Raw genomic sequence first — 27,163 nt, 5'->3', positions numbered from 1 at the left:
GGCCCTATTGCCTAATGCTAAACCTAATATCATATATTTTTAGTGACTTTCATGATATAATGACATGCTATTGCTAAATTGGGTCATTCAATTAGGACGGTCGATATAGTGTAAGCGGTGCTCTGAATAGGTTCATGGTATGGGTGTCGGGAATGAGGCATCCTGGCAATAGGCAACATGTCCAAACCAAGCCAATTGCCATCTGTTAATTTCTTGGGTAATGCAGTGGTCCTGTCCATGATATGACGTTCTCCTCTGATGTTGACATTCCTCACCTTGTCACTCAGTTTAACCAAGGAGTTGTAGTAACTCCTCGGTTTTAACTCGACAGCAGTGGTCCTACTCAGACATCACTTTTCAAATATCGGTAGGCCTACTCCTCGTTTGTGTTTGTTTGTTTATTCGTCTTGATAGTGTTCAAGAATCTGAGCCATACAGTATGTTGCAATTGGTACAGGTACCAGGTACATGTAGGGCTTTGCAGATCCACTTTTTGACGGTCTGAGAGATCTTTTGGTCAGACCAGATTTGGTCAAATATCTAATACTAATAGCCTGCCAAAGGCCCAAGCTACCAGGTTGATGCGTCCTTGGACATCATCAACAATTGAAGGAACTATGCTCCCAGGGAGGGTGAATTTGTCCACTGTCTCTATAGCTTTCCCATTTGTAGTGATGTTTCTCTTGTCACTTGTACCATCATATTTATATAAATTTCTGTTTTGCATACATGTACCTTTGTAAGATAGTGAGTACTACTGGTAATTAAGTGTAAGAGTGTGTCCTGACATTGTACATTGGTAATTGCCAGCAAATGATATCCCAGACTTTGTCTACCAGCAGTACATACAGAGCTTCTAATAGACACATGAGCCACAGCTGTTTTAGCAGAGGTTCAACTGGACTTCTACCTGAATTCTGTGGACACCAGATGAGTTTAGTGTTCCATTGTGAAAGTAGTACAGTGACTTTGTGAAGGGTGTTAAACATGTTTTTGTTGTTGTTGTTATTGTTTTTATTGTTTTTAGGTTACAGTAGGCATTCTCTAGTGAGTTGGAGTGCATTTCATAAAGATGGGCCTGTCTGTTTTGAGAAACCATCCTGAAAAAATCTTCAGTCCATTTCTTCACATCAAGAATTTCAATTCTAATGCAGAGATCAAGTATGGTCTCCTCAAGCTATTTTGTATTTTGGAAAAAAGGCAATCCATTAAATTTTACTGTTTTGTTTGATGTATGGTATGGAAACTTTGTATCTAGACACACTTATAATGCATAACATGATATTTGTACTATGCTCATTACAAGCAAATGAAAGAAGACATTGTACTTTGCATATATATGGTAATGATACAATTTACATTTGATAAAAAAATGATTATAAAGTAAAGAATCTAATTAATCACCAAACTTTTTCATGAAAATGAGCACGATCCTGTTTAAGCCACATGTACAATGTACAACATAGTCCTGTGTGTGTACCTGGTACTTGTGTAAATAGGATTCATATTGACTGCAGCAACAAATAAAAGATTTTTGTGAAGGACGTTTCATTAAAAAAGAAAAAAATGCTGGCCTCTGCATGCAACCAACCCTGAAGGCAATATGAATATATCAGCTATTTATATCAGCCGAACAGGTCCTTGTGTACCTGGCCAATTCACTGGGATTTTACTGAGATCTCAAGCAAACAATGTGACCTTTGTGTGAAGATATAATCACAATGGAACTGATCCTACAATGATGCATTTCACTGACTTTACTTTCTGCCATCTATTGGCATGATAGCGTGCTTCGTGGCACTTTCTGATTAGACACAAGAAGGCCAATCCTTTCTGACTCTGACTCTGTTTGTCTGTCTGTCTGTCTCTTTCTTTTAGATATGTTTTGTAAGATACCTACTAATAATGTTTGGAAGTCTTGACAACTCGAGCAAGACTGAATGGGTTTCTCTGTAAAGTCATGACGTGTCACAAGACATGACATGTGCTACCAGCTGAATTTCTAGGCTGCCTTTACTGCTAAGACTGCTAGATTTTATAAGATCTTATGTTCATGTGGTATCACCATTCCTTCATTGCCAAATCAGCAGACTTGCAACGCTTGATACATTCCATATGGTGAGTAAAACACAGAGTTACATTGTCTCTCTGAGTCATGGAATAGGCTAGTTTGCTAAAACATCAAATTTTTCTGACATGTTCATTAAAGCATGGACAGTTCTTGCTGTGTACATTACAAAGCGGTTTCCACAAGAATGGCTCAGGTAATAATGTAGTAACATGAGAGGTATGTTGTATGCTTTTTCTGACTAATGCTTGCTTTCATTTGAAGTGTGAAATATCATTCTTATTATCTGAAAGCAACATGTGATAGATAGCTAAAATATATCACCTGTGTGCCATGATGTAGGTCATATATCATTCATTACTATGTGATAGCCCTTCTAATGGAGTAAATTTTCGGTACCGGTACATTGCAATATGAGTATGCACCACTGTTTCTATATTTCTCTTTTCAGGAATAACTCCTAGCAGCAACACATTAGTTTTATCACAGTTCCAGCACTCTTAGCACCTGATTGAAAGATGTCACCAGACAGACTGGCTGCATCTCTTGCCTGGTTCCTGGCATGCCTCTTGACTTTTGTCATAGAGACATCAACAGATAACTCGACCCAGTGGCCGAAGGGACACCTCGAGGTTCTTGGAAGGCACAGACCTTCGGATGGCCACATAGAAATCCTTGACGCTCTCCCAACTCCGGAGGAATTCTGGGAAAAGTATGCCAAGAACGGAGTGCCCGTTCTCTTTCGGGGGATGTCCGACAACTTCGCAGCGAGACATAAATGGACGGATGAGTACCTCTCAAGCAATTACGGCAACCTTCGCGTGAAGATAGAGGCAAAGGCAGAGAAGGAGTATTACCCGGAAGGAGACAAGGGAGTTGGACAGGACACGCTCCAGCACTTCCTGGATACCTACCAATCCCGCAACGCCTACGTCGTCTCCCAGCTGCCCGACCCGATGTCCACGGAGGTGTCGGTGCCACCGTTCATGACGTGCGGCACGTTCAGCCAGCGCCTCCTTGAGGCCAACCTGTGGTTCAGCAGCGGCGGAACGAAGAGCCTCCTGCACCGCGACGCCGACAACGCCATCAATTGCCTCCTCTTCGGCACCAAGGACTGGATCTTCATCCATCCAGACCACGAGGACAAGATACCCATTGCCAAGGAGGCCGCCGAGGGCTACGGAGGTTTCGCTCTCCTGAACCCAGACAGCGTGGACCTGCTGACCTTTCCCAAGTTTACTGACATTCCATGGACGCATGGCAATGTGACAGCCGGTGACTGCATCTTCCTACCTCAAGGTAACATCCAGTTTCCATGGTAACATTGCTTCTCAGATACTCATGGCATGTGGAGAATCAAGTTTCCATCTAAGGAGTAGAATTTGGGGGCAGAAGACGTAGGTGTTGGAGACTGAAGAAATGGTAAAGCTTAGACACCTGAGAATGATAACTGTGGAAGAGACTGGTAGAAATCAGGCAGCTATGAAAACACTTTTGAATCATTGATCCTATCATATCAACATGATATTGCCCCTTGATAAGACACTCTAAATGAAAAAAGAGACAATGTTGAACAGCATACCAGAGACAAAGATCTTACTTTGTGACAAGTTACATTTAATCTTTTGCAAAGTTAATTCTAGTTCTTGTGAGGTTTATAAACAGAGTCACCTATGAAGTCCAAGGGTGAGAGTGCAATTATGCAATGATAATATAAGTGATGTCTGTGTGTTATGTGGAAGTCATTTTGAATCTGTCACTATATATAGCCGTATGATATTTATGTTTCGCAGGTTACTGGCACCAAGTTCGGTCTTACGGCTCTCGCAATATGGCAGTGTCTCTCCTGTTCTCTCGGCTGAAGGAGGTGGATCTCTCAGACTGTGAGGGCGCTACACTCTCCTACAAGCCGCTCAGTGAAATGGAAATGGTCTTCACGTACGATGGCTACGGCGAACAGACCATGGGGGACACAGACCCCTTTGAGCTGAAGTGAGTGCAGACATTCCTATTCAGTTTGATTTGATTCTTTTGGTGTCAAATTATTATCGAACCATTGATCAGTGTAATGACAATCAGCAAAGGTACCGGTATCAAGGGAGGTATGGCAGCGGAAAGTTCAGTTTGTGGAGAACATGCGGTATCAGTGCAATGCAGTCTTCGACAGAAAAGTCACATACAAACATGCATGTTGATGTAAGATGACAACACTAATTACCGTAATTCACCTGACTTGGGTCTTCCAAATATGTCCAAGTAAAGGCTCTCAAGGATGTCCATTTGGCCTCTGTGGACGCTCACTTCAAAATGCCACAAGCATCTTTACAAAGATGTTGCAGATAAAAATGATGACGTTTAATGTCTGATCCAGTTTCCCGTGTCTAATAAAACATGTGATAGCTATTAAAGAATATATGTGTTTGAACACCAATCACAACTACACCCATGTGATTTCAAAACCATCAGCCTGTATGTGATAGTTTGTCTTTTCTTTTGTGATCACATTCTTTTTTGAGATGTCGATCACTCCTATCTCAGTTAATCACTGTTAATCTACATGTATTTGTATGATCACAAAAGTATCAACAAGACAATTTCTCCTAGAAGCTGGTCTTATAAATTTGCGTTTTACCCCCTAACCTTGGTGTGATGTGATTTAATTCCTAGTGACACGATCAAGGAATGGTGTCGTGGAGCTGAAAATGGCATGATGGATATTGACGCCATCTTTGAATTTCTCATGAAGGTGAAGTTCTCTCTCTCTCTCTCTCTACTTTGTCGAGCACACTGTCATTGTAGTGAATAGTGGTCTGGAGTGTGCAATATCAGGTGAAAACATGTGAAACTAAAAAATTCTCCAACAAAGAGAAAATTGGTGCACACAGACATGTTATCAAGTATTAACCCATTGAGGACGAGTCCCAAGAATACTTGGGCAGGTGTCTATGGGAAATGCATGTTGTAGCAAAATCAGACCGTCCTCAACGTGTTAAAGTCAATTCTGAAATCCCTCCTGGTTCTGGCTGAGCGCTTTCTTCTCTATTATTGGTGCAGATGACTGGAAACTATAAAGTGTTAATGAATAGAGACTACCTAATCTCCCTAATCCCTATTGTGTTACCATAGCCATCCTGTTGGACTGGGGAGAATAGCTATGCCTGAAAGAGCTTGCTAACTTTACCGCTAATAGGTTTCAAATAAAGACAGAATAAACTGACCAGAAAGAATATAAATTATTAGTGGAAAAATGAGCAAAGAAAATGGGATTCCATCGGGATTCGAACCCGAGACCTCCGGATTGCTAGCCCAGTGCTCTACCGACTGAGCTATAGAAAGCCCTAGTTCAGTGTTCGTCCCAGAAACCCTTAATTTTTAGTGCTTGGATGGTCAGTAGAAGCTATAGCAGTGTGTGCGTGTGTGTCACACACAAACACACTGCTATAGCTTCTGACCATCCGAGCATTGAGAATTAAGGGTTTCTGGGACGAATACTAAACTAGGGCTTTCTATAGCTCAGTCGGTAGAGCACCGGGCTAGCAATCCGGAGGTCTCGGGTTCGAATCCCGATGGAATCCCATTTTCTTTGCTCATTTTTCCCCTACCGGTAATAGGTTTCAACAGATTACTGAATATACTGATGAAAAAGCTTGGTACATTAAAGGTCCTGTTAACCTTTGGGAACAGTTATATGAAAAATTGTCAAGATATTGTCGTAGTCCGGCTTTCACGTGGGACGGTAAAACCACTACACTTTCACTCTCATGTAGGATATAACTGAATAAGCTGAATTTAATTTGATAACAACAAACTCTTGATCAAAACTTGTAACACAAAGACCTAAGACTGTCTTGACGACTGTCAAACATATGAACTGGTAAACGCTGTGGTAAAGTCTGTTTCGAAGACTGCAATGGACCGCTTGAACATTATGGTAAACACGTTGACCTCTGAAAGAGACCACGTCCACTAAAGGAGATGATCCTCTAAAAGAGACCTTGTTCACTCGTAAAAGAGATGACCTCTAAACAAGAGAAGAGACCTTGGGGTAAATTACAGAATACCGGCAGCCAATCACGGAGAGCGCAAATCGCTCTGAAAAGAGCGTAATCACGCTTGCCGATAGCAACCATCTGAAATATTAATCCGATCTGCGATACGGCCCGTGATTCGGCTGTCGACGATTGCATTTGTTTACGTGTGTTTTCTTTGATCTGTGCGGTGAGAAGTGTGGTATCTTACGTTGTTCTCGGGGGTTTCGGGGGTGTCCCCCGAATAATGTAGTTCTAGATCCTGACGATGCTAGTCTAGACTAGCCGTTAAAATTTACCCGAATTTACGATGAATACTCACGTTTTTAGGAGTTGAGGATAGTCCGTATCCTAGAAATCGATAGCAATTTAGGTGAGACTAGAAAACAATCACTTATCTAAATGCTGGCTGGTGCTAGCTTTAACAATAAAGCTTACGCACTGTGTGGGTGCTCTTGACAGCCCACCATGTTGACTCTATGCAGTCGTACAACAGTACCTACACACAACAGCTTATGATGCGTACGTGTGCAGTGGTAGCGCGTATTGAGTCTGCAGAACGCGCGCATGTTTACTAGTACAGTGTACAATACGTATAGCAGTTGAGTGCGCACTTGTCTCTTGACAATACGCGTATACGCGCTGCCTTGCCAAACTACAGTAGTGTGTAGTGTGATTGATCGTGAATGACTTGTGTCGAAAAGAGTGAAAGGAAGAAGAGCTGCTAGCTGTGATGACGTCATCACCTTTAAAATAGTTCCGTCAAAATCGGCTCGATTTTCTTTATCGACGATTTACTCGAGTTATCTTGATTTAGAGCAGTTTTCCTCCGAAACCACGCAATTTTCATAAAAATTGTGTGGTCAACCTACTTTTTGACGGCCGTTCCGTTCCCGGGCTTTTTGGGGGCCCCAGACGACGGGAAAGATGAATTTCAGCCCTTCGGGCTGAAATTCATCTCTAAGGGAGAGCCGCCGGAGGCGGGGCCGAAGGCCCCGCCTCCGGCGGCTCTTACACGCACCAATATGCTAATTTATATGACGCAAAACCGGTATTCTGTAATTTCCCCGCTAATTTATATGACGCAAAACCGGTATTCTGTAATTTCCCCAGACCTTGTCCTTACAATAGACCCCTGTGAGATTTAAAGAAATCAGAAACAGGGCAAAGAAACAGCATGACAATATGCTAAGAGTATTGATTTCTTTGTTCATACAGTGTACAATTTCAATAAAACAATATGGAACTTATTCTTTCTTCTCTGTGAGATATTCAATGCATCAACACTGTACAAAATTTCACAATAACATGCTTTAACATTCTGTCATATTCATTTTGTGAAACACAAAAGCATAAACTGTATTCTGTCAAGAAAGTACATTGTAATTTCTATATATGAACCATCGAGCCATCCTGACTCACCCAACTGTCTCCTCATCGTACTGGTTCTCCAACCAGCTGAGTAACCAAGTCCTTCATCTACGAAAAGATAACAATTTACATTTAAGCCTATATGTAAAATCTATACAATATTACAAAACACATATTTCTCGTGTTAACATTTTTTACATTAATTTCTCATCTAAATCTATACAGAATATATTGAGAAATTATTCACATATCACATATAGATATTCTTTAACAATCGTATCTAGCAATGTGCAAGTTGTATAACCATTATGCATATTGTGTAGTGCTATATCTAACATACTACTCAGTAGCAACAATTCACTGTGTTACTAATATAAACATTGCAAAAGGTCTTTCCCCTTTTTGTCAACATAAACATTGCCATAAATTCTTTCCCACACTGTCACTGCACTTTTCATTCATAGCTTCACATACTATCTATGATTATGAATTTAGTGTATAGTGTATTGCAAGCTTCATACACACATGCTGCAAGAATGCCTAGATCTAAAAATGATACATTTCAAATTGATACATTTATGCCAATGCACTCTGACTGCTGTGCAGTGAACCAACATTCCTGTGTGTGCGTGTGTATACACTAGGCACATTTTACGCTTACACACACAACGGAGCTGAACCTACTGTAAACAACAAAAACAAATTGCTACATGCCTAGGTACCTTTCTCTTGGTATGTGGCTACTACACACAGGATGTGTCTGTGCTTAATTTCTTATACAAGTCACACATGTAGTGGAAGTAATAAAAGAAATATCTACAAAACTTACTCAGCTCTCCTGAGCTCCTGGGAGGTTCCACCTCTCAGTACTTGGCTACTACTGAAGCTCTCTCAGTGTTCCATATTGCTCCACAGAGTGAACAGTTCATCTTGTACAATTAAACTTCTTTGCATTGTACTCTTAAACTCCACTGTTTCATATAAACTCTGTAACATAAATCAACTATTATATACAGATGAATCATTGTTTACAAAACAATAATTCTACAAACTTATGAACAAACAACCAAAGAACTTAGTTTTTGTGATGTATGAACATTTATGTTCACACTTGAATGACTACCCTGGGAGTCATGCATATTCATGAGGATGATGAATATTCATGCTTTCATATCAACACACAAATTCAGTAGTCAGCTGATATAAGTGTAGAAATGAAGAGCACACTATGCTTCCACTAACATGAATATAACTCACAATTATATCTTCCCCAGGATATAACCAACATTTTTCCTTAATGGGAGAAACAAATTTGTCATTCTATTACTTGTACTCCTGGATGGCAAAATCGATCAACCATTCATAAAATAGTCTTGTTAAGATTTGTGAAAATCATTCACATTACCACAATATGACATTTAATGCATATGTGTACATGTAGATCTGTCGTACCACAAAACATCCTGTCTTATAAAATTTTCGTGATATACCAGTAGCCTAAAATATAAGGAGATATCTGTATTTTTCTCAATAAACTGTAACTGTAGACGGTTTAGTCTGGAAAATATTTTATTATAACTATTGTTAACATTCTGTATATTCAACAATACTTGATTTTATTGATTTTATCAATACTCGGTTTTATCGATACATCGATTTTACTGATTCAAATTTTTACAGTGGTTGTTTCTATATCTAACACACATTTCGGAACTATTTTTAAAGCACTAATGCTGGATTTTTTGTTTCATTTGCAAATGGAAAATTATGCCTCTAGGCGGAGTGTCAGGGCATTTTAAAGGTGAAAGTGTATCAATACCCTGAGTTTTATGTTTGTTGTATTTGTGTGATATACTGTAGACATTCCATCTGGAAAATATCATACATTGTAAGTTTTTGTCAGTCCAATTTTTATATTTTGGGGTTTAAATGCAAATTTTTATGAGTGTAGAAAAACAAAAATGACTTGTAATAGACTAATTGATCACCCAATTCTTTCAGTTGAAAGACTGCGATATAATTCAAAATGTGTCTTTTCGATACGTCTTGAATGAGAGTGATATATGCAATGTGTGCCCATGACCAGCTGATCAACAAGGAATCTATATTGCTTGTAAAAATGCCCGCTTATAATTAAGATGCACACACATCAGTACCAGCGCTTACAGAGCAGAACTTCAATGCATGGAGCACGAGTGCCAAATTGTTATAGAGATATGATCAGTTTTATCAAAATATACTTTCAGGGGCTATCACATTAAATTATAACTGGTTTTTGTGAATTCTAACTGTACACAAATTTGATTTCCAGGATATATTGGTACACTTTAAACTCTGATGAGCATCAACATCACCATATGACTCTTGTATTTGAAAAAAATATGTTATTAGAGAGAAAGTATGTTGGGTTTGATTAGTTTCTCCGCAGGCTCAAACCCCTGATAGGTGATTTAGCCAATAAGAGACATTCTAAAATTAATTTCTTTGCATAGATTATTTTTCTGAGTCCCAGTAAGGAGCTCTGTGATTGGCTAAAAATCATTCTACAGCTCCTGCCCAAGTCTGAGGTCTTGGGACGCCCTAGTTTGGGCGTAAATAAGGTAGAGTACAGATTGAAGGGGGGGGGGGGGGGTGGGGAGGTGGTGCAGAACAAAATCAAGGGTAAAACATCTATCCTCCTCTGACAGGAAATAGCTTCACATTTGAATATTAGACATATTTGATTCATTTTCTTTCATCACTTATTGTGTGCAGGAGTATCATGACATTTCAAAAGATGAAGATGAAGAGGAGAAGAAGAGTGATGTTGATTTCTATGGTGAAGAAGCAGACGAATATGAAGAAAATGAAGATGAGGTAAGTGTTGGCCAGATGTAACTCAGTTACCCTTCAAAAAAAATGGGATCCAACATGATATTGGAGCACCATGTAAGAAGGGCGATGTCTCTTTAAAATAACATAGTATCCAGTCATATGTTGCATTCTAACTTTCCACCAGTGATATATCCTGTGAACTTGAATATACATATTGTATTGCATTTGAATTTAACATACTGCGTAACTTCGAGTGGTTGACCAAGGTAATGATGAGGACTTCATGTCCTAGATTTCTGTAACTAAATGACTTAATATTTTTATCTTAAGGAATAAAGAGATAGTAGAAGAAAACTATTCACAAGAGATCATGATAATTACAATCTGTATGTTTTGTGCCTTGAAGAGTTGATGTAGCATAGCACATGATATTGAAATTTTACATGTATGTATTCTGTTACCCTGGGAGGCAGATATTTTCTCTGGAATGGTGATATTTTGTTCATAGTACATTTTGTCTGTTTTTTTTGTGTGAGTATATACAACATTTATAAAATATTATGTAATACAATAAGATTGCCATGCTGTGATGTGGAAACATGCAAATTTGCGTACAGTTGCCAATTTGAGTTCTTTAGTATATCGCAGCAATGAATGATAACACAAACTATGGCGCCGTCACGTTAATCCATAAAGTATCAATTTAAAGGACAAGTCCACCTTCATATACATAAGGATTGAGAGAATGCAGCAATATTAGCAAAACACATTGGTGGAAGTTTGAGGAAAATCGGACAATCCGTTCAAAAGTTATGAATTTTTAAAGTGTCTGCGCAATTACTGCTGGATGAGAAGACTACTACGGTGTATGATGTCACATGCGTACAACAATATAAGGAAAATAAAAAGAGAATTTCACAAAACTTTACTTTATGAATAAAGTGCACATTTCTTCAACTTGTTACTAACGTATGTTAGGGGTAGTATTATTCCCCTTGCCTCCCGAAAGAGAGATGTTTAGTGTTCTTTTGTTATGCGAGAAAAATGGAAATATGTTGAATTTTCTTTATTCTTTCTTTATAGAGTTGTACACATATGACATCACAAGCTATAGTAGTCTTCTCGTCCAGCCCTGAGTGAGCAGAAACTTCAAAAATTCATAACTTTTGAACGGATTGTCCAATTTTCCTCAAACTCTCACTGATGTGTTCTACTAATATTGCTGCATTCTCTCAGCCCACATGTCTATGAAGGTGAACTTGTCCTTTAAGATTGAATCTTGTCTTATTCTTCTCATGAAACCAGAATTTAGAGGATGGATATCTAATGGGAGAAGAAGTAGAAGAAGAAGGAGATGAAGGAGGTGACATAAATCCTGATGATGGAACATCAGGCAGCTGTGCACTCGAAAACATGGAAGAGGTAAGACGTCAAAGGGGAATTTACCCCAAACACTTGACATCAAAACTACAATGGTGATTCAGTGTATGCAGAAAAATAAGATGAGTACATCGGTAAGGTTTGAGGAAAATCAGACAACCCGTTGAGATATAAGGTATGAGTCTTTATAGTTTTGATTGAATCCACACTCCCTCATTGCTTGATAAGAAGGCTCTACAACAAGTTCAACTGTAAAACAATATTTTTGTGGCATGAAATTTTGCGAATAGAAACCAGACGGCCTTATTTGCAGCATAAAATATATGCTAGTTGCCTCTTACATTCAATGCATGGAGTGTAGACACGATCTTTAGTGTGCATTTCAATTTTGCGAAACTCTGCTCTCGTGAAATTTGCAAAATCAAAATGCATGCGAACATTCCATGTTTTACAGTGTGATGTCATGGTAGTGCATCTTGATGTAAATTAAGCATCAAGGGATTTTCACAAGATTATCTTTTTCATGAAAAAGTACACATTCCACTGGACTTGTTATTGACTTTTACATCAAGGTTGATAGTCCCCCTGCCTTACGAAGGAGACTATAAATAAATCAACGCTCTTTCATTAAGCGAGAAAGACATGAATAAATGAAAATGCACTCATTGCTTGTGCACCAAGTTATGTCAAAAGAGTCAAATTGTTAAAGTGATTGTGTGCTTTACACTTGCACCGATGCTTGTGTATACCTTGTAGTCAGTACTTTTGTGCTATTTTCAGTGAGAAGACTTGGATTTAAGAGGAAACTTACTTTTAAAATCTAATAGGAAGATGGGATAAGTTTTTTTACCCAGAATTTTCTGAGAAGTAGAGAGTCACAGTGCCAATATTAGCTGATTTTTTTTTTTTTAGAGCATTCATAGTTTCGGAGAACCATGATAGTCTAATGTGTTTGACACCAATATACATGTACTTGTGATTCTTTCAACATCTTTGTCACCACTTCCAGGAACAAATGTGGGATCAATTCGATGACGATGAAGATGGTGTAAGTATCAAGACTTTGCTGTAATTTCCAGAGAAAATGGGCTGAATACACTAAAGTTGTTTGGAATCAAGTCCATCTACAGTTTAAATTGAAGCGAATTAGAGATAGGCATATCAGAGTGTGCAAACTCTTTATTGTCTCCTGTTGTATGCATTTAGGCCGTTGAAAATTGCATCATCTATTCGAGCTTGATTTGATCAAACATTAAGAAATCTGGCAATTAGGATGGGATAAAGAAAGTGAAGATCCGTCTGCCCGTTGTGTAGCATGGCAAAAGAAGTCTGCTTTAAGAAAAATTTTATTTTTGTTGGCTCTTGCTAGTCCCCTAGGATGAATGTTAGAAAATATGTTTATGTGTGCCATATTGTGAAACCCAGATCAAGGCCTTGTTTTATCAAGATATGATCAATCATAAATTTCTTTACCACACATGCTGCCATAGACTTATGATAGAAATCAACTATACAATCACATGTAACTCTTCATAAATCAGGGCCCAATTGTTCTTGAATGCAAATTATTTTTAAAGCTCAGAAACACAATAGAGATTTGTGTACACCAGCCAAGAGGAATGATTTAACTGAATATTTGTGCTTATACTGAAAAAAAGAAGCTTTCTCTTTTCTGAAATACACTGGACATTAATTTCAAGTGTGAGGAAATATTTAAAACTGTAAATGCGAGAAGTGAAAGGCAGTATTCTTGAAGACTTACTATTGAGAATGTTGTAAAATAGAATAAGTACTCCGTAGATATTTTCACGACTCAACATATGCAATACTTATTATTGCTGTTATTACCATGGTCATGATAGCAATCATAATAATTGCAATGGTGGTTATTTGTAATTGCAGAGAAAGAAAATACCAGTAGGTCCGAGTAATGCTTTTGAATATTCATTTTTTGGATGAAGATGATTAATTATACCACTGTCATTAGCATCATAGGTAGCATTAGTATTAGAATTGACATTGTGAATGTAAAATTATGATCATTTTCATAATCATAATCAATATCATATTCACTAAAGATATAGTGATGGAGTTTGCCATTCCTGGCTTATGTTAAGGATTATTGTGTTTTTCTTCCAAACTTCATTCTGGAGTTATGGGGGTACCAGGAAGGTGAAGAAAATGGCGTATGCACCATTGATCAACAGGCGGAATATGAATACGTACTCTTCACGGCTGGAGAGGACGGAGTAAGTGAATATTTTGGAGTGTGCATTTAACATTGATGCAGCTAGACACATTACAGGTCTAGTGCTACATGTCATCATGCCCCTGTGGCCTTACTGCAATCACTTTTCAGGGCACAGTAGACAAAACGGGATTGATGTGAGACAATGCGTGGGGACGGGACGGGCAAATATGACAGGCTGTGATTGCCATGGATTTCGTGTCAGATTTTTAAACTGTCAAAAAAATAATACCACGGCAGTCCCATTGCTGATGAGAAACCTAGTAGGCCGTAGTAAAATGAAGTGAATGCAACAAAACATGACAGCACGAACGGGCTGTAACTAAATTTGAAGGCAGTCCATATTTGGACATGACAGGAAATATTTGTAGACTAGACAGACCAGATGCTGTGAGAATAGTGTCTGATAACTACATATTCAAACCAGAGTAAAACAGAATAGATACACAAGATATTGTCCTGCGGGATAAAGTTGAGTGATTACAGCTATGAAAAAAAAAAAACGGGCTGATACCTGCAATAATCCTAAGGATTAAAGGAGGTAAAATACCCTAAAGGAGACAAAAACGAATTAATCTTCAAACATTATGATCCCTTATGAAACAGAAAATGCAGTGATGAATAGTGAATGGCCAATTGGAAAAAATAGTGCAACATTAGGCAAGATGAGTAAATGCATGAAATAATCATTGTCATGTCATTGGTGGTAATTATTGTATTTACAATACAAATATTTGTCACAGATATGACATATATGAAAACTATAATACTGAGTTATAACACCTGTACAACAAAGAAAAGCAAACAAACAAACAACCACTAGAAGGCTTCAACGTACCATTTTAATATGTTTATTGATAATCATGTAATTGTTCAAGCAACACATAATAATATGTATGTGCTTTGAGCACTCTACAGAGTGGATTTAGCACAATATACATGTAAATTCATATTATTCCTATTATTATCATTTTCAACTTTCAAAAGTTTCAACTTCTCGATTTCTATGTTTATGTTTGTTTTCATTCATTATTTTATGACACAGCAGGGATGTGGTGATTTCCAAGGTGGCGAAGAGGGCGAATATCCAGAAGAAATGTTTGATCGTGAAGAGCAGGTGAGACAAAATGCCATACCTCCTCAAGAAATCGTGAAACAACAGACGAAAAATCATTTCTTCTGTTAAAGATCAAGATATATTTTAGCTTTACGATTACCCAATGTCTCTATTTCAATGAAATGACATAAGGTAAGTTAAAGGGATCGTTTAGTTTTGGTTGAGACCTAATTTAAGGTTTCTAACATTTTTTGGTGAGATAATGAGAAACCTCTTATGAAATATGAAAGGGCATGTAATTCTATGAGGAGTTCAACGTTTATTTGATGAAAATTGATTTTGAAATGGCTGAGATATCCAAAAAAGGGCGATATCCAAAAAAGGGCGATTCTAATAAAGTGTGGTACCCACACTTTATTTCGATCGCTATGTTTTACTTTGTTTTTGGATGTTTCATTTATTCCAAACCCGATTTTCATCAAATAAACTTTGAATTCCTCTTAAAATGGTATGCTCTGTACTATATCATAGTGTTTTCTTGGTATCTCGCAAAAAGTTAAAAGCCCAATTCTCATCTCCACCAATACTGTACCATCCCTTTAATCTTTGAACATTTTGCCGTATGAAACAGTAGCTGCAGTGATGAATATAGAATGACCAATTGAAAAAAGTGCAACATTGGGCAAGATAAGTAAATGCATTAAATAATCGTTCTCATGTCATTGGTGGTAGTAATTTTATCCACGATACAAATTTTTGTCACAGATATGAAACCATTTATATAAATACAGTGCACTCCCGTTACAACGAACACGGTTATAACGAAATTTCGTTATAACGAAGTAAAACTTCTGGTCCCAAAATTATCGCCATTAAAGTCTATGGTACAAAATTCGGTTATAACGAACACGGTTATAATGAAATTTTTGTTATAACGAAGTCTTTTCTAAGCACCACTGACAAAGAAAAACAAAAGAAATGTGCTTCGTTATAACGAAATGTGGATGGCTTCCGAAAATACGTAGCGGAACAAGCATTTATAGCGTCTCTGCATGGGCGAACGCGTCCCATCACTTTGTGTTTGCTCCATGTGTAACGCAGTTTCCGAGGGGAACTTGCGTTATTGTAATACAATAATCTGAAATTGAATAATTGTTTGTTTTATTGTTCACAAAGCTTTCCAGTGTATGATGAGTGTTCAACAAACAGAATATAATATATCCGTGGCTTCCTTGTTTTCGTTATATATTGTATTTGTTCGGTTACAACGAAATTTCGTTATAACGAAAGAAAACTGTCGGTCCCGAGCATTTTGTTATATCGGGAGTGCACTGTATACGGAGTTATGCCACCTGTACAACAAAGAAAAGCAAACAAACAAGCAACCACTTAGAAGGCTTCAATGTACCATTTTAATATGTTTAATGATAATTGTGTAATTGTTCAAGCAACACATAATGATATGTATGTGCTTTGAGTACTCTACAGAGTGGATTTAGCACAATATAAATTCATATTTTTCTTATCATTATTATTTTCACGTTTCCAAAGTTTCAACTTCTCGATTTCTATGTTTATAATTGTTTTAATTCTTTATTTTATGACACAGCAGGGATGTGGTGATTTCCAAGGTGGCGAAGAGGGTGAATATCCAGAAGAAATGTTTGATCAGGAAGAGCAGGTGAGACAAAATGCCATACTTCCTCAAGAAATCTTGAAACAACAGACTAAAAATCATTTCTTCTTTTAAAGATCAAGATATATCTTAGCTTTACGATTACCTATTTCAATGAAATAATGACATAAGGTAAGTTAATTGACCTTTTCTGTCCCAAGGACTTGGGACAGTGTGTACAGTTCAACACTGGGATTTTCTATTCGCAGCACTGCTTGAATCACACTATTTCAAATAATACTGTATTAATTGTGATAACTCAAATTTCAGGGTGCTACATAACTCTCTTTTTTTTTTCCACCTGCCCTGTCAGGCAAGCAGATTGTCAAATTTGCTGCAAAACACTTGCTCAAACATTGATTTTGCCTGACCGAAAAGAAAGTCCAAAATTTAAGGAAATAAGATAGAAAATCATGAGTAAGTCAAGGGCTTGATAAAACACAATTATTAGAACAAACAGCGCACACTGACTCACACGCTTAAATGCAATGGAGTATTAACAAACTTGGTGCAATCAAGTGTTGTCATTGCATTGCATTGGGGCTTCTTCACGCAAGTGTTGAAAAGTTGCTGAAATCAAATATAAAGTGTCTTGCATCCCTGAAGAACCATTATTCTAGACATCTGTATGGTTGACTTTGTAGGTTTGTTAGGGAGAATAAGTGAAAAAAAGGGTGGCTTCAAATCTTTGCTTGCCCAATTAGGGCAAGCATTTGTTCTCATTGTTAAAAAAACACTTGCCCAAATGTGACTTTTGCTTGCCTCAGGCAATCAGGCAAGTGCTTATGTACCAACCTGCTACAATGTACATGTACCTTGCTTTGATTTCTTGTAATGTCGATGAAAACAGTGGGAAAGCCAGTGTGGAGCACCGGAGGAGAATGAGGAGGAGGAGGAGGAGGAGGAGACCGGAGATCTAGAAGCAGTCAATGCTGATGCCATCATGGACATTGCTGAGAAGGTGGGCATACATTTACCCTAGTCATCCATAACTTAGTCATGGTCAGTCATGGCATCTGGATACACATGCCGTCAATCCCTCGTTTGAGGCGAGACCCCACTTTAACGAAGCTGATGGGGTGCTATACCCCCCTAACGATTCTTCGTTTGAGAGTTAGGAGTCGAAGTATTTGTCCATTGCAAATTAACTTTCTGCTCAGGCGTGACAAACCTTGAGGCCAAGCCAGGGTTTAATGACTACAGCAGCTGTCGTATTACGTAAGAGCATGATAAGGATATCTGCCTGTGGCAGACCATTCAAAGTGAACTCAATTTTCTCTATCCTTTCTAAAGTTTTCAATTTTATATTCTATTGAGAAATTCTATGGTCATCCATTTTACATTTCGAACGAAAAAAATTGACCCGTAAATAATGAAAATACAGGAATAAGAAGGAGAGCATTGCCAGTTTGCCGGTGCTGACAATGTGTAATGCACACGTACACACACGTACACACACACGCACCATGGAGCTACATAGCCCATGTCAAAACCAAAACAATCTCCTCCTCTCGCGGTGCCCCCCCCCCCCCCCCCCCCCCCCCCCCCCCCCCCCCCCCCCCCCTGTGGCGCTGTGGCGATGACTGATGCTTAGATTAGGCCAGGGTCAAGAAACAGGTGTTTTATATCTTTGGTTTTCAAGTCATTGATTGCCAAGATATACACTGGCATTATTTACGGGGGTGTAGCCTCTTCAAACGAGAGATTTGCATCATGAGTGGACTACTGTTATAATTAAGTCCTCAGGACTGACGGTTTTCTTCAGTTATATCAAAATTTCATTATAGCCAAACAAATAAATGATAAAAAGAAAACATAGTGTGGAAATTGTTGCGGCCTGAATTTTCATTTCTCTGTGTTTGTTATAACGGAAGTGCACTGTACATGCATGTAGCTATTCTCAAATCCATGCTAGTGAATAGGCTCGTGAGTAATTTGTTCCAACTCTTGTATACACAGGGCTCCACACTAACTTTTTTTTTTTGTGGCCCGATGGGGCCACCAAAATCGTCAATTTCAAATTTTTGGTGGCCCGAGAGAAAAATTTGGTGGCCCGAAAAAAAACAATAAAAATCATTAAAAGTCCTTTTTTTTTTGAATGAGTCAAATATTTAAGTTTTATCATAGTAAGAATTGGAAGCTGGACATATCTACTCATAAATAAACCTCAACAAACTCGCAACACTCATTCTCAGGCACATTCAGTCCTTTTCATCCATCATTTAAATAAATTTAACTGCTAATTTCCGGCGCAAAAGTTACGAATCTATTGACATACTTTTCAAAAAATTTTGGTGGCCCAAGGCGGGCCACCATATTTGCCCTTTTTAAAAATTTGGTGGCCCGACTTTCATTTTTGGTGGCCCCGGGCCACCGGGCCACCGTTAGTGTCGAGCCCTGGTATACAGCATCTCATGAGCAACAAACCAGATCCATTGATACATTAAAATCAAAATGTAAAGTTGTCTCTCCTTCAGAAACTTAATTAAAACTTCCTCGATGACAACATTACAGAAATGCAATGCTTTGTTTTGTGCTATGCAGTACAGTATTCTTTTTTTTCTTTAGTGACCATCTGAGATATAAACATGGCCGCTGGCACTTTTTCAAAAGTGGGGGGGGGGGGGCACTTTTGGGTTTTATGAGCTAACAAGCCAAAAAAAAAAACCCTTCAGTGCAACATTGATGCCACTCATGGGTTTCTTCAGCTGACAAAAAAGGGGTCGTCAGCACAAAAACAAAGGCCTTACCACGCTCTCAGAGGTTTCATTCTATTTTTCTAGTGCCACTCTTGGGTAAAAAAAAGAAGAAAGAAAGTGGGGGGGGGGGGGCAAAGTGGTAACACCCTATGTATTACTATGTACGGGTGCAAAAAAGTATGGGGGGGGGGCAAGCTCCCCCCAGAAGCATTGATGTGGATACAGTGAATGCAAAAATATTAATTGTACCCATCAATGAAGTTTGAGGAAAATTGGACCGTCTGTTCGAGGGTGATTAAATTTGTGTGCGGTCATTGCTGGATAAGAAGATTTAAAGGACAAGTTCACCTTCAAAGACATGTGGGTTGAGTGAATGCAGCATTATTAGTAGAACACATCAGTGAGAGTTTGAGCAAAATCCAACGATCCGTTACAAAGTTTTGAATTTTTGAAGTTTCTGCTCACTCACGGCTGGATGAAAAGACTACTATAGCTCGTGATGTCACATGAGTACAACGATATAAAGAAAGAATAAAGAAAATTCAACATATTTCCATTTTTCTCGCATAACAAAAGAACACTCGACTTCTCTCTTTCAGAAGGCAGGAGGAATGATATTACCCTTAACATACGTCAGTAGCAAGTTGAAGAAATGTGCACTTTATTAAAAAAGTAAAGTTTTGTGAAATTCTCTTTTGATTTTCCTTATATATTTGTACGCATGTGACATCATAGACTGTAGTAGTCTTCTCTTCCAGCAGTGACTGCGCAGATACTTAAAATATTTGTAACTTTTGAACGGATTGTCCAATTTTCCTCAAACTTTCACTGATGTGTTCTACTAATATTGCTGCATTCTCTCAATCCTTATGTATATGCAGGTGGACTTGTCCTTTAACATGATTACAATGTATGTCAGTAACTCCAGTGCTTTTTAGGAAACAAATACTTTAAGAAGAGGCCTATATTGACATAGCAATAATGAATATGCAATTATTATTTGTTAGTTTGTCAATGATTTTCTTTGTACATGTATGCTTGTTCTCTTGACCAAAATAGGTTGTCGAGTTCCTCGATGTGAATAAGGATGGATATGTGTCTTGTGAAGAGGTGACCGGTCTGAGCCTAAAGACTTTGAAAACACTAGCTAATATCATCGATAGCGACCCAGCCAATACCGAGGAATATGAGTATGCCAAGTTTGAGTCCCAGGATATAGGGTAAGTGACTACAAGACACGTTTGAATGGTTATCTACTGAAGATGTTGAAAGACTTTGATTAAAGTCAGAGTTTTAGAGCTTCTACATGTACACTTGAACTCGCCTAAGTCGACGTCGCATATGTCGAATAATCGCGCAAGTCGAAGATTTTTAAAAGTCCCGATTTTTCCTCATTGACTTACGTGTATTAATTCACTCACAAGTCGAATTTTTTAAGTCGAATACTCGCTTAAGTCGAAGAAAATTCCAAGAACACTTTCACGGAAAAACCATTCCATTCACTGTGCCTAAGTCAAATAAGATTTTGTTGTGTAATAAATCACTGTCAAAATGACGAGACGCCAGTTTTTGTTTGCATACAGTATATACCAAAAGAAACTTTGCGTTAATAAACATTAACCACTTAACATTTCATTAACGCAAGCGGTTTCACCTGAATCGTTAGTAACGCAAACTAATGATCGGGGAAAATTAACGTTTGTAGTAACGATGAGTAACGATCCCAAGCGCAAATTAACGATGTTTCATTGACATTAATGATAGGTAACGCAAGAACTCGCGCGAGATTTTGGTTTCAGTAACCCAGACCTGGTGAAAGGACGACGTAGCCCCTGCCGAGTATAGCGATCTATGCCTTTTTCGCGAATTGAATCACGATTTCGCGAATGGTTAATATGCGACCGGGGTCACCAAAAACGTACGCCAGGCCACCGAAAAAAAAAAAAAAGCCGGATGTTTGCCTTCAGTTTTGGAAATGAACAGCGGTAACAATCGGCTCCATAAGATGCTAGAATAAATGTCAGATATTTGCTCTTAATTTTGGAAATGAATAACGGTAATATTCGACTCCGTATAATACTAAAATAAATGTCGGATGTTTGCTTATACTTTTGGAGATGAATAATGGTAAGATTCAGTTCCGTACGGTGCTGAAATTAATGTCAGATATTTGATTTTGCGTTCGGAAATGAATAAGGATAAAATACGGCTTCGGAAGATGCTGAAATAAATGTCGAATGTTTGTTTTGACGTTCGGATATGAATGATAATGATATTCAACTCCATACGATGATAAAATAAATGCCAGATGTTTACTTTTACGTTCGAAAGTAAATAACAATAATATTCATCTCCGGAAGATGCTAAAGTAAATGTCAAATTATCCCTTTGACGTTCGGAAATGAATAACAATAATAATCAACTTCGTCTGATGATAGAATAAATGCCGGATGTTTACTTTTACGTTCGAAAGTAAATAACAATAACATTCAGCTCCGGAAGATGCCAAAATAGGACCGATTTAGTTTTGCTTGGTTTTTTTTTTTTCGGGCCACCAAAAAATAAAAATCAATCATTTTGGTGGCCCAAATAAAAGTTAGTGTGGAGCCCTGGCCTGCATCAATGTGGATAAAGTGTCTTGCTGAAGGGCAAATATTGGGCACACCGCTCCAGCTCTCGGCTCCAGAGTAGACAACATAGGCCTACATGTACATTATACATGTGTACGCGTGGTGTAACTGTAAGTCGATTTTTTTTCGACTTACGTACAAGTCGAAACTCGCCTAAGCCGATGTGTTTTGCTCAGTCCCGAGAAGATCGACTTATGCGAGTTTAACTGTACGTATACATGGCATACTAAAGTCTCACGTACAATGTGTATATAGTGTTTTCACAAACCTCTCATAAAAAATACAAAACAAAACAGTGGTTACCACAAATTTATTGCACAGAGGGACCATTATTTTATAGAGGATGAATTGTTTTTTTAACAGTGAACATTTTCCACAGATTCCAACATGATTATATCATCTTAGGTTTTTCTTTGATTAAGAGATAAATTAGGTCGGAGAGAAAGCTGACGCAAGATGTGTTGTTCGTTTGGAAAAGAACTCCAACAATTTTGGTTGAGAATTTAAAGAAAATAGATGTACCAATACTCTGTTTGGATTGTTGCAGCCTCTGAAAAGAAAAAGTGAAGAACCATTGATTACTACTCTGGTTAGAACATCTTTACTTTCTGACTGTCACAACTGCAGCTACTTCCATCAGCTTCAATCACCATAAAGTAAAAGTGTATTTTTCATGCCAAAGTTCAAGTTATTTCATGAGATTTATTGTGTGTGTTTTGATTCCAATTTCAGTTGTCAATATTTAATGCAAAATATGATGTGTTATTAGGAATAAGATTTCATTTGAGTTTGAATTTGAATTTCATGCTATTAAAGCCCCCCCCCCAAAAAAAAAAAAAAAAAAAATTCTTGGGAGTTATTTTTTTCACAAAGCAATAAAGTATTATTTCCAAATGAATAGAATAATTATCACCTGAGAGGAATTTAATACTGGGAATAACTGTGACAGAGAAATACATGATTTGATCCATGCGGATGTTCTAAAAAGATGAATAATGAAGTTGAGATCTTTCTTTGTTTCTGCCTTCATGTGAAACATGCTTATGCAAGATTGAAGCAGGATCTAATATGTTCATGAGTAGTCGTGTCAAAAGAAAAGTTGAATAATTAAGTTGTGATCTTTGTTTGTTCTGCCTTTATGTGAAGCATGCTCATGCAAGAAGTCACACAAGAAGTGCAAAAGATTGGCGAGAACAGTATCACCAGACAAGAATTTGTCATCGCATATCAAAACATCGGAGGCTCTTTTAAGATTGGAAATGAGGTGAGAATGGAATCATGCTTTTATTTTCTGATCCTGTAAAATGAACTATGCATCACTCACAAAGGGGAGCTATGCTTTCGCCTTGAGGAAAATGAAAAAAACAAACAAACAAAAAACACTGAAGAACATTCAATACAATTGTGTAATTTTGACACAGTATCATGTTTGTGATCATATCTGGCTGCACTTTTTTTTTAATCTATTGACAGTGATTATTTTTTTTTGTTGGTATTACATGATGTTTGTAATAATGTTACAAGGAAACAAGTGTGATGCCGAACGGTCCAAGCCTTTCATATTTAGGAAAGGGTTACAGTATTGAAGTTATATCCATGTCTAGGGTCAACTGAAGTTATCCACGACTATAGACGGTCATTGAGATCCTGTTTTGGGGCGTTTCATTTATCCTCAGGTGTTTTCTAAACTGGTCCATACCGACAATGAAGACGTTGTTGCTCTGGATCACTTTCAGCAGAGTATGGAAGAGATTTCAGAGCTTTTCAGCAAAAAGATGAAACATGAAGCAGTGGGTGAGTGAAGTTGCCGTGATGTAATAAATACAGTGCACTCCCCTTATAATGAACACGGTTATAACGAAATTCCTCTTTTAATACAACAAAGTAAAAATTCAGGCCTCAATATTATCTGCTCTACATGTATGTCTTTCATTGTTTATTTACTCAGTTATAACAACGTTTCGATATAATGAAAGAATGTAGCTGTCTGTCCTGGAGACTTAATTATAACAAGAGTCCACAGTAGTGTGCCTTCAAACCAACCTTAAAGGTTTTCAGAAGAAATCATATGTCTCGCTCAACAACAGTATGGCATTATGGAGTGATTTCATAATTCTATTCATGATTAATATAAGACTTGTCTAGAAAAACACATTTGAAATTACCTGTGTAGTTTTTCCATTCAAGATTAAGGGGTTTTAAATAGATTATCAAATCTGTTAACCTTTTTGTAGGAATTAATGATTTTTTTTTATTTTTTATGAATGACATAGTGACCTTCATTGTCAGAGAGTTTATTTTGGATGCAAGCTTTCAACCAGCATTTTTTTGAGTTTTTTTAAAGGACAAGTTCACCTTCATAGACATGTGGGTTGAGTGAATGCTGCAATATTAGTAGAACACATCAGTGAGAGTTTGAGCAAAATCAGACAATCTGTAAAAAAGTTATTAATTTTTGAAGTTTCTGCTCAGTCACGGCTGGATAAAAAGACTACTATAGCTTGTGATGTCACATGAGTACAACAATATAAAGAAAGAATAAAGAAAATTCAACATATTTCCATTTTTCGTGCCTAACAAAAGAACACTCCACTTCTCTCTTTCAGAAGGCAGGGAGAATAACATTACATGTACCCTTAACATACGTCAGTAGCAAGTCGAAGAAATGTGCACTTTATTTAAAAAGTAAAGTTTTGTGAAATTCTCTTTTTATTTTCCTTATATATTTGTACGCATGTGACATCATACACTGTAGTAGTCTTCTCTTCCAGCAGTGACTGCGCAGATACTTACAATATTCGTAACTTTTGAACGGATTGTCCAATTTTCCTCAAACTTTCACTGATGTGTTCTACCACTATTGCTGCATTCTCTCAATCCTTATGTATATGAAGGTTGACTTGCCCTTTAATGATTCCAGACTACAGACCTACTTGTAATATTCCCTGTCCTGTGAAACTACTTCTTTGTCTTTTATTTTTCTCACTCTCTGTCCCTCTCTTTCTATATTCCCTTATCCACTTTCCACCTCTTTCCATCTTTGTATTTGAAGAGTTTGTTCGCAGAAAACGATAAGTCCATTTTTGAAGATTTTGAAATACGGTCTCTGTCATAAAGTACAAAACAATATCTTTTAAATGATATATTGGTCACTACATATAAAGGTACATTTTTGAAGTTACGATCGAAAGAAGCAAAAATTCTTATTATTTTCTTTGTTTTTCTTGACCTTCAATCGCAAATATCTCCATTTGGCAAATATGGACTTATCGGTTTTTGCGAACAAACACTTCACTTCTTCCTCTCCCCCTCCATCTATCTCTCTCTCTCTCTCTTTCTCTCTTTCTCTCTTTCTCTAAGGCACACTGTCTCTTTGAAAGTGAAATGTAGTCAAACCTGTCTATTTTTATAATAGATGAAAGAAGTGACAACTATAGACAGGGTCTTTAACATGGCTTCTGTCTTAAAAAGGAATTGTTTTTATTGGCCATATATGACAGATGACCACTATATGAAGAGTTTGTTCGCAAAAGCCGATAAGTCCATATTTGCCAAATGGAGATATTTGCGATTAAATGTCAAGAAAAATAAAAAGAATAATAAGAAAATTTTTGCTTCTTTTGACCATAACTTCAAAAATGTACCTTTATATGTAGTGACCAGTATATCATTTAAAAGGTATTATTTTGTACTTTATGACAGAGACCGTACTTCAAAATCTTCAAAAATGGACTTATCGGTTTTTGCGAACAAACTCTTCATATACAGGTGGCCGGCAAGGCAGGTTTGACTGTATTAATCTATTCATTTGCTTTTGTTTGTTTGTTTTTGCTTATCCACATAATCTCTTTTTAACCCTAACCAGGCCGGGCTTTTTTGGATGTTCTGTGGCCGGGGAGGGGTTGATTCAAACCCCCCCCCCCCCCCCCCCGAAATCTCGACCGTCACTAGCGCAATCACCATGAAAATTGGCACATATATTACCTGTGGCGTAATCTACCAAACTATACAAAAAGAAATGGAAATTTTTGTCATAATGATTAATTATGCTAATATATGCGTAAAATCATACTTTTTGCTCTAAATCAGAAATCAAAGCTCCTAGAATCCTAATTTTTGGTGATAACATTCTTTGTAGCATTCCTAACAATGTGCTTGAAAAAAATTTGGTATCAAAATCAATTTCTTATATATTTTATTGTTTTATTAATTTCTTATGTATTTCGTTGTTTTTTCGACTTTTGTTTTATCATTTTTTTTTTCGCAAAATTTATGACAGAACCTATTTCAAGCATAATTATGCTAAAATTAATTAGTTTCAGCCTATGAAAGTGAAAATAATCATATCTTTATGAATAAGAAGAGAAAACTCCATTTGCATAGACTTTATACACAAAATCACGTTTTTGAGCCATTTTCGGTCTGACAGGCATGTATAAAAGGTCGTGCAGCGTCGTAACGGTATGCGCGATTTTGGCGAAAATGGTGTCAAAAGATGCGCAAGACTTGAAAGTAAAAAGTCAGTGAACGGCGCGGTCAAAAAATTTCGCGCGGCGGCGTAGTCGCGAAAAATGTCGAGGGGGGGTTGATTCAAACCCCCCCCCCCCCGGCCTTTTTAGGGTTAAGATTTCCCTCAAAGAAAAAAAAAGTGTAGTGACAAAAACACCCCTGTTATATAATTTATTGATTTATTAATTCTTGACTTTTCTCTTCCCAAAATCAGATCGTCGCTGGCAGGAAGAAGGGAAGGAGTGGATGACACAAAATCAAAAACATCTTCACACAGAACTGTAGCCGATAATATCTTTTCCTGATGAGTTCTATTTCTTTTACTTGTGGACTTCTCTGCCCTCCAAAGTGGGCCTAGACAACTGCACATTACTGTAAAAGTGGAAATTTTCGCGCATTTCGCGCAACCAGAAACTAGCGCGAAAATAAAAGCACGCGAATATTTTTGCTTGCCATATGTTGATATACTTGGTGTATTGATTCCGCGGAATTAAACACACGCGAAACTCTTCTTACCAGGCAAAGCGTGAAAAATTAGTCGCGCGAAAATATCCACTTTTACAGTATATTCATATAACTTTTACGCATAGAAATGAATACTAGTTTATTTTTATGTCATAATTTTTTTTTTTCTGGATTGATGTGCTTAGAAACATCAGTATTAAGTGCTATATAAATGTTATT

The 27,163-nt window shown here is 37.5% G+C and overlaps 1 protein-coding gene and 1 long non-coding RNA gene across 2 annotated transcripts; both read left to right on the top strand.

The window, feature by feature from the left end:
* Positions 1 to 2,524: 2,524 nt before the first annotated feature.
* Positions 2,525 to 26,823, top strand: LOC139711364 (uncharacterized). Its single transcript, XM_071623254.1, has 11 exons — positions 2,525 to 3,367; positions 3,862 to 4,060; positions 4,736 to 4,814; positions 10,222 to 10,323; positions 11,587 to 11,703; positions 12,671 to 12,709; positions 17,492 to 17,602; positions 20,400 to 20,560; positions 23,117 to 23,234; positions 23,647 to 23,764; positions 26,694 to 26,823. Exons 1-11 carry the CDS (start codon positions 2,587 to 2,589, stop codon positions 26,762 to 26,764), a joined length of 1,896 nt encoding a protein of 631 aa, XP_071479355.1. The 5' UTR covers positions 2,525 to 2,586; the 3' UTR covers positions 26,765 to 26,823.
* LOC139711358 (uncharacterized) lies at positions 13,815 to 16,647 on the top strand. The gene is made up of 3 exons (XR_011709519.1): positions 13,815 to 13,910; positions 14,955 to 15,026; positions 16,576 to 16,647. It is a non-coding gene; the product is annotated as an uncharacterized lncRNA (long non-coding RNA).
* Positions 26,824 to 27,163: the final 340 nt, after the last annotated feature.

The sequence above is a fragment of the Diadema antillarum genome, unplaced genomic scaffold (assembly GCF_040938485.1).
Source record: "Diadema antillarum isolate AM-2024a unplaced genomic scaffold, OU_Dant_1.0 seq00001649_RagTag, whole genome shotgun sequence".
In the NCBI taxonomy this organism is placed as follows: Eukaryota; Metazoa; Echinodermata; class Echinoidea; order Diadematoida; family Diadematidae; genus Diadema; species Diadema antillarum.
Note: the sequence above shows the minus strand (reverse complement) of the source record. Positions and strands in the feature narration are given on the sequence as shown.

Excerpts from the sequence above, each read along its gene's own strand:
- LOC139711364 (XM_071623254.1), top strand. The coding sequence starts at position 2,587 with ATGTCACCAGACAGACTGGCTGCATCTCTTGCCTGGTTCCTGGCATGC. Across the intron at positions 4,061-4,735 it reads ACAGACCCCTTTGAGCTGAA|TGACACGATCAAGGAATGGT; the intron begins GTGAGTGCAGAC and ends TTTAATTCCTAG. Across the intron at positions 20,561-23,116 it reads TTTGAGTCCCAGGATATAGG|CATGCTCATGCAAGAAGTCA; the intron begins GTAAGTGACTAC and ends CTTTATGTGAAG.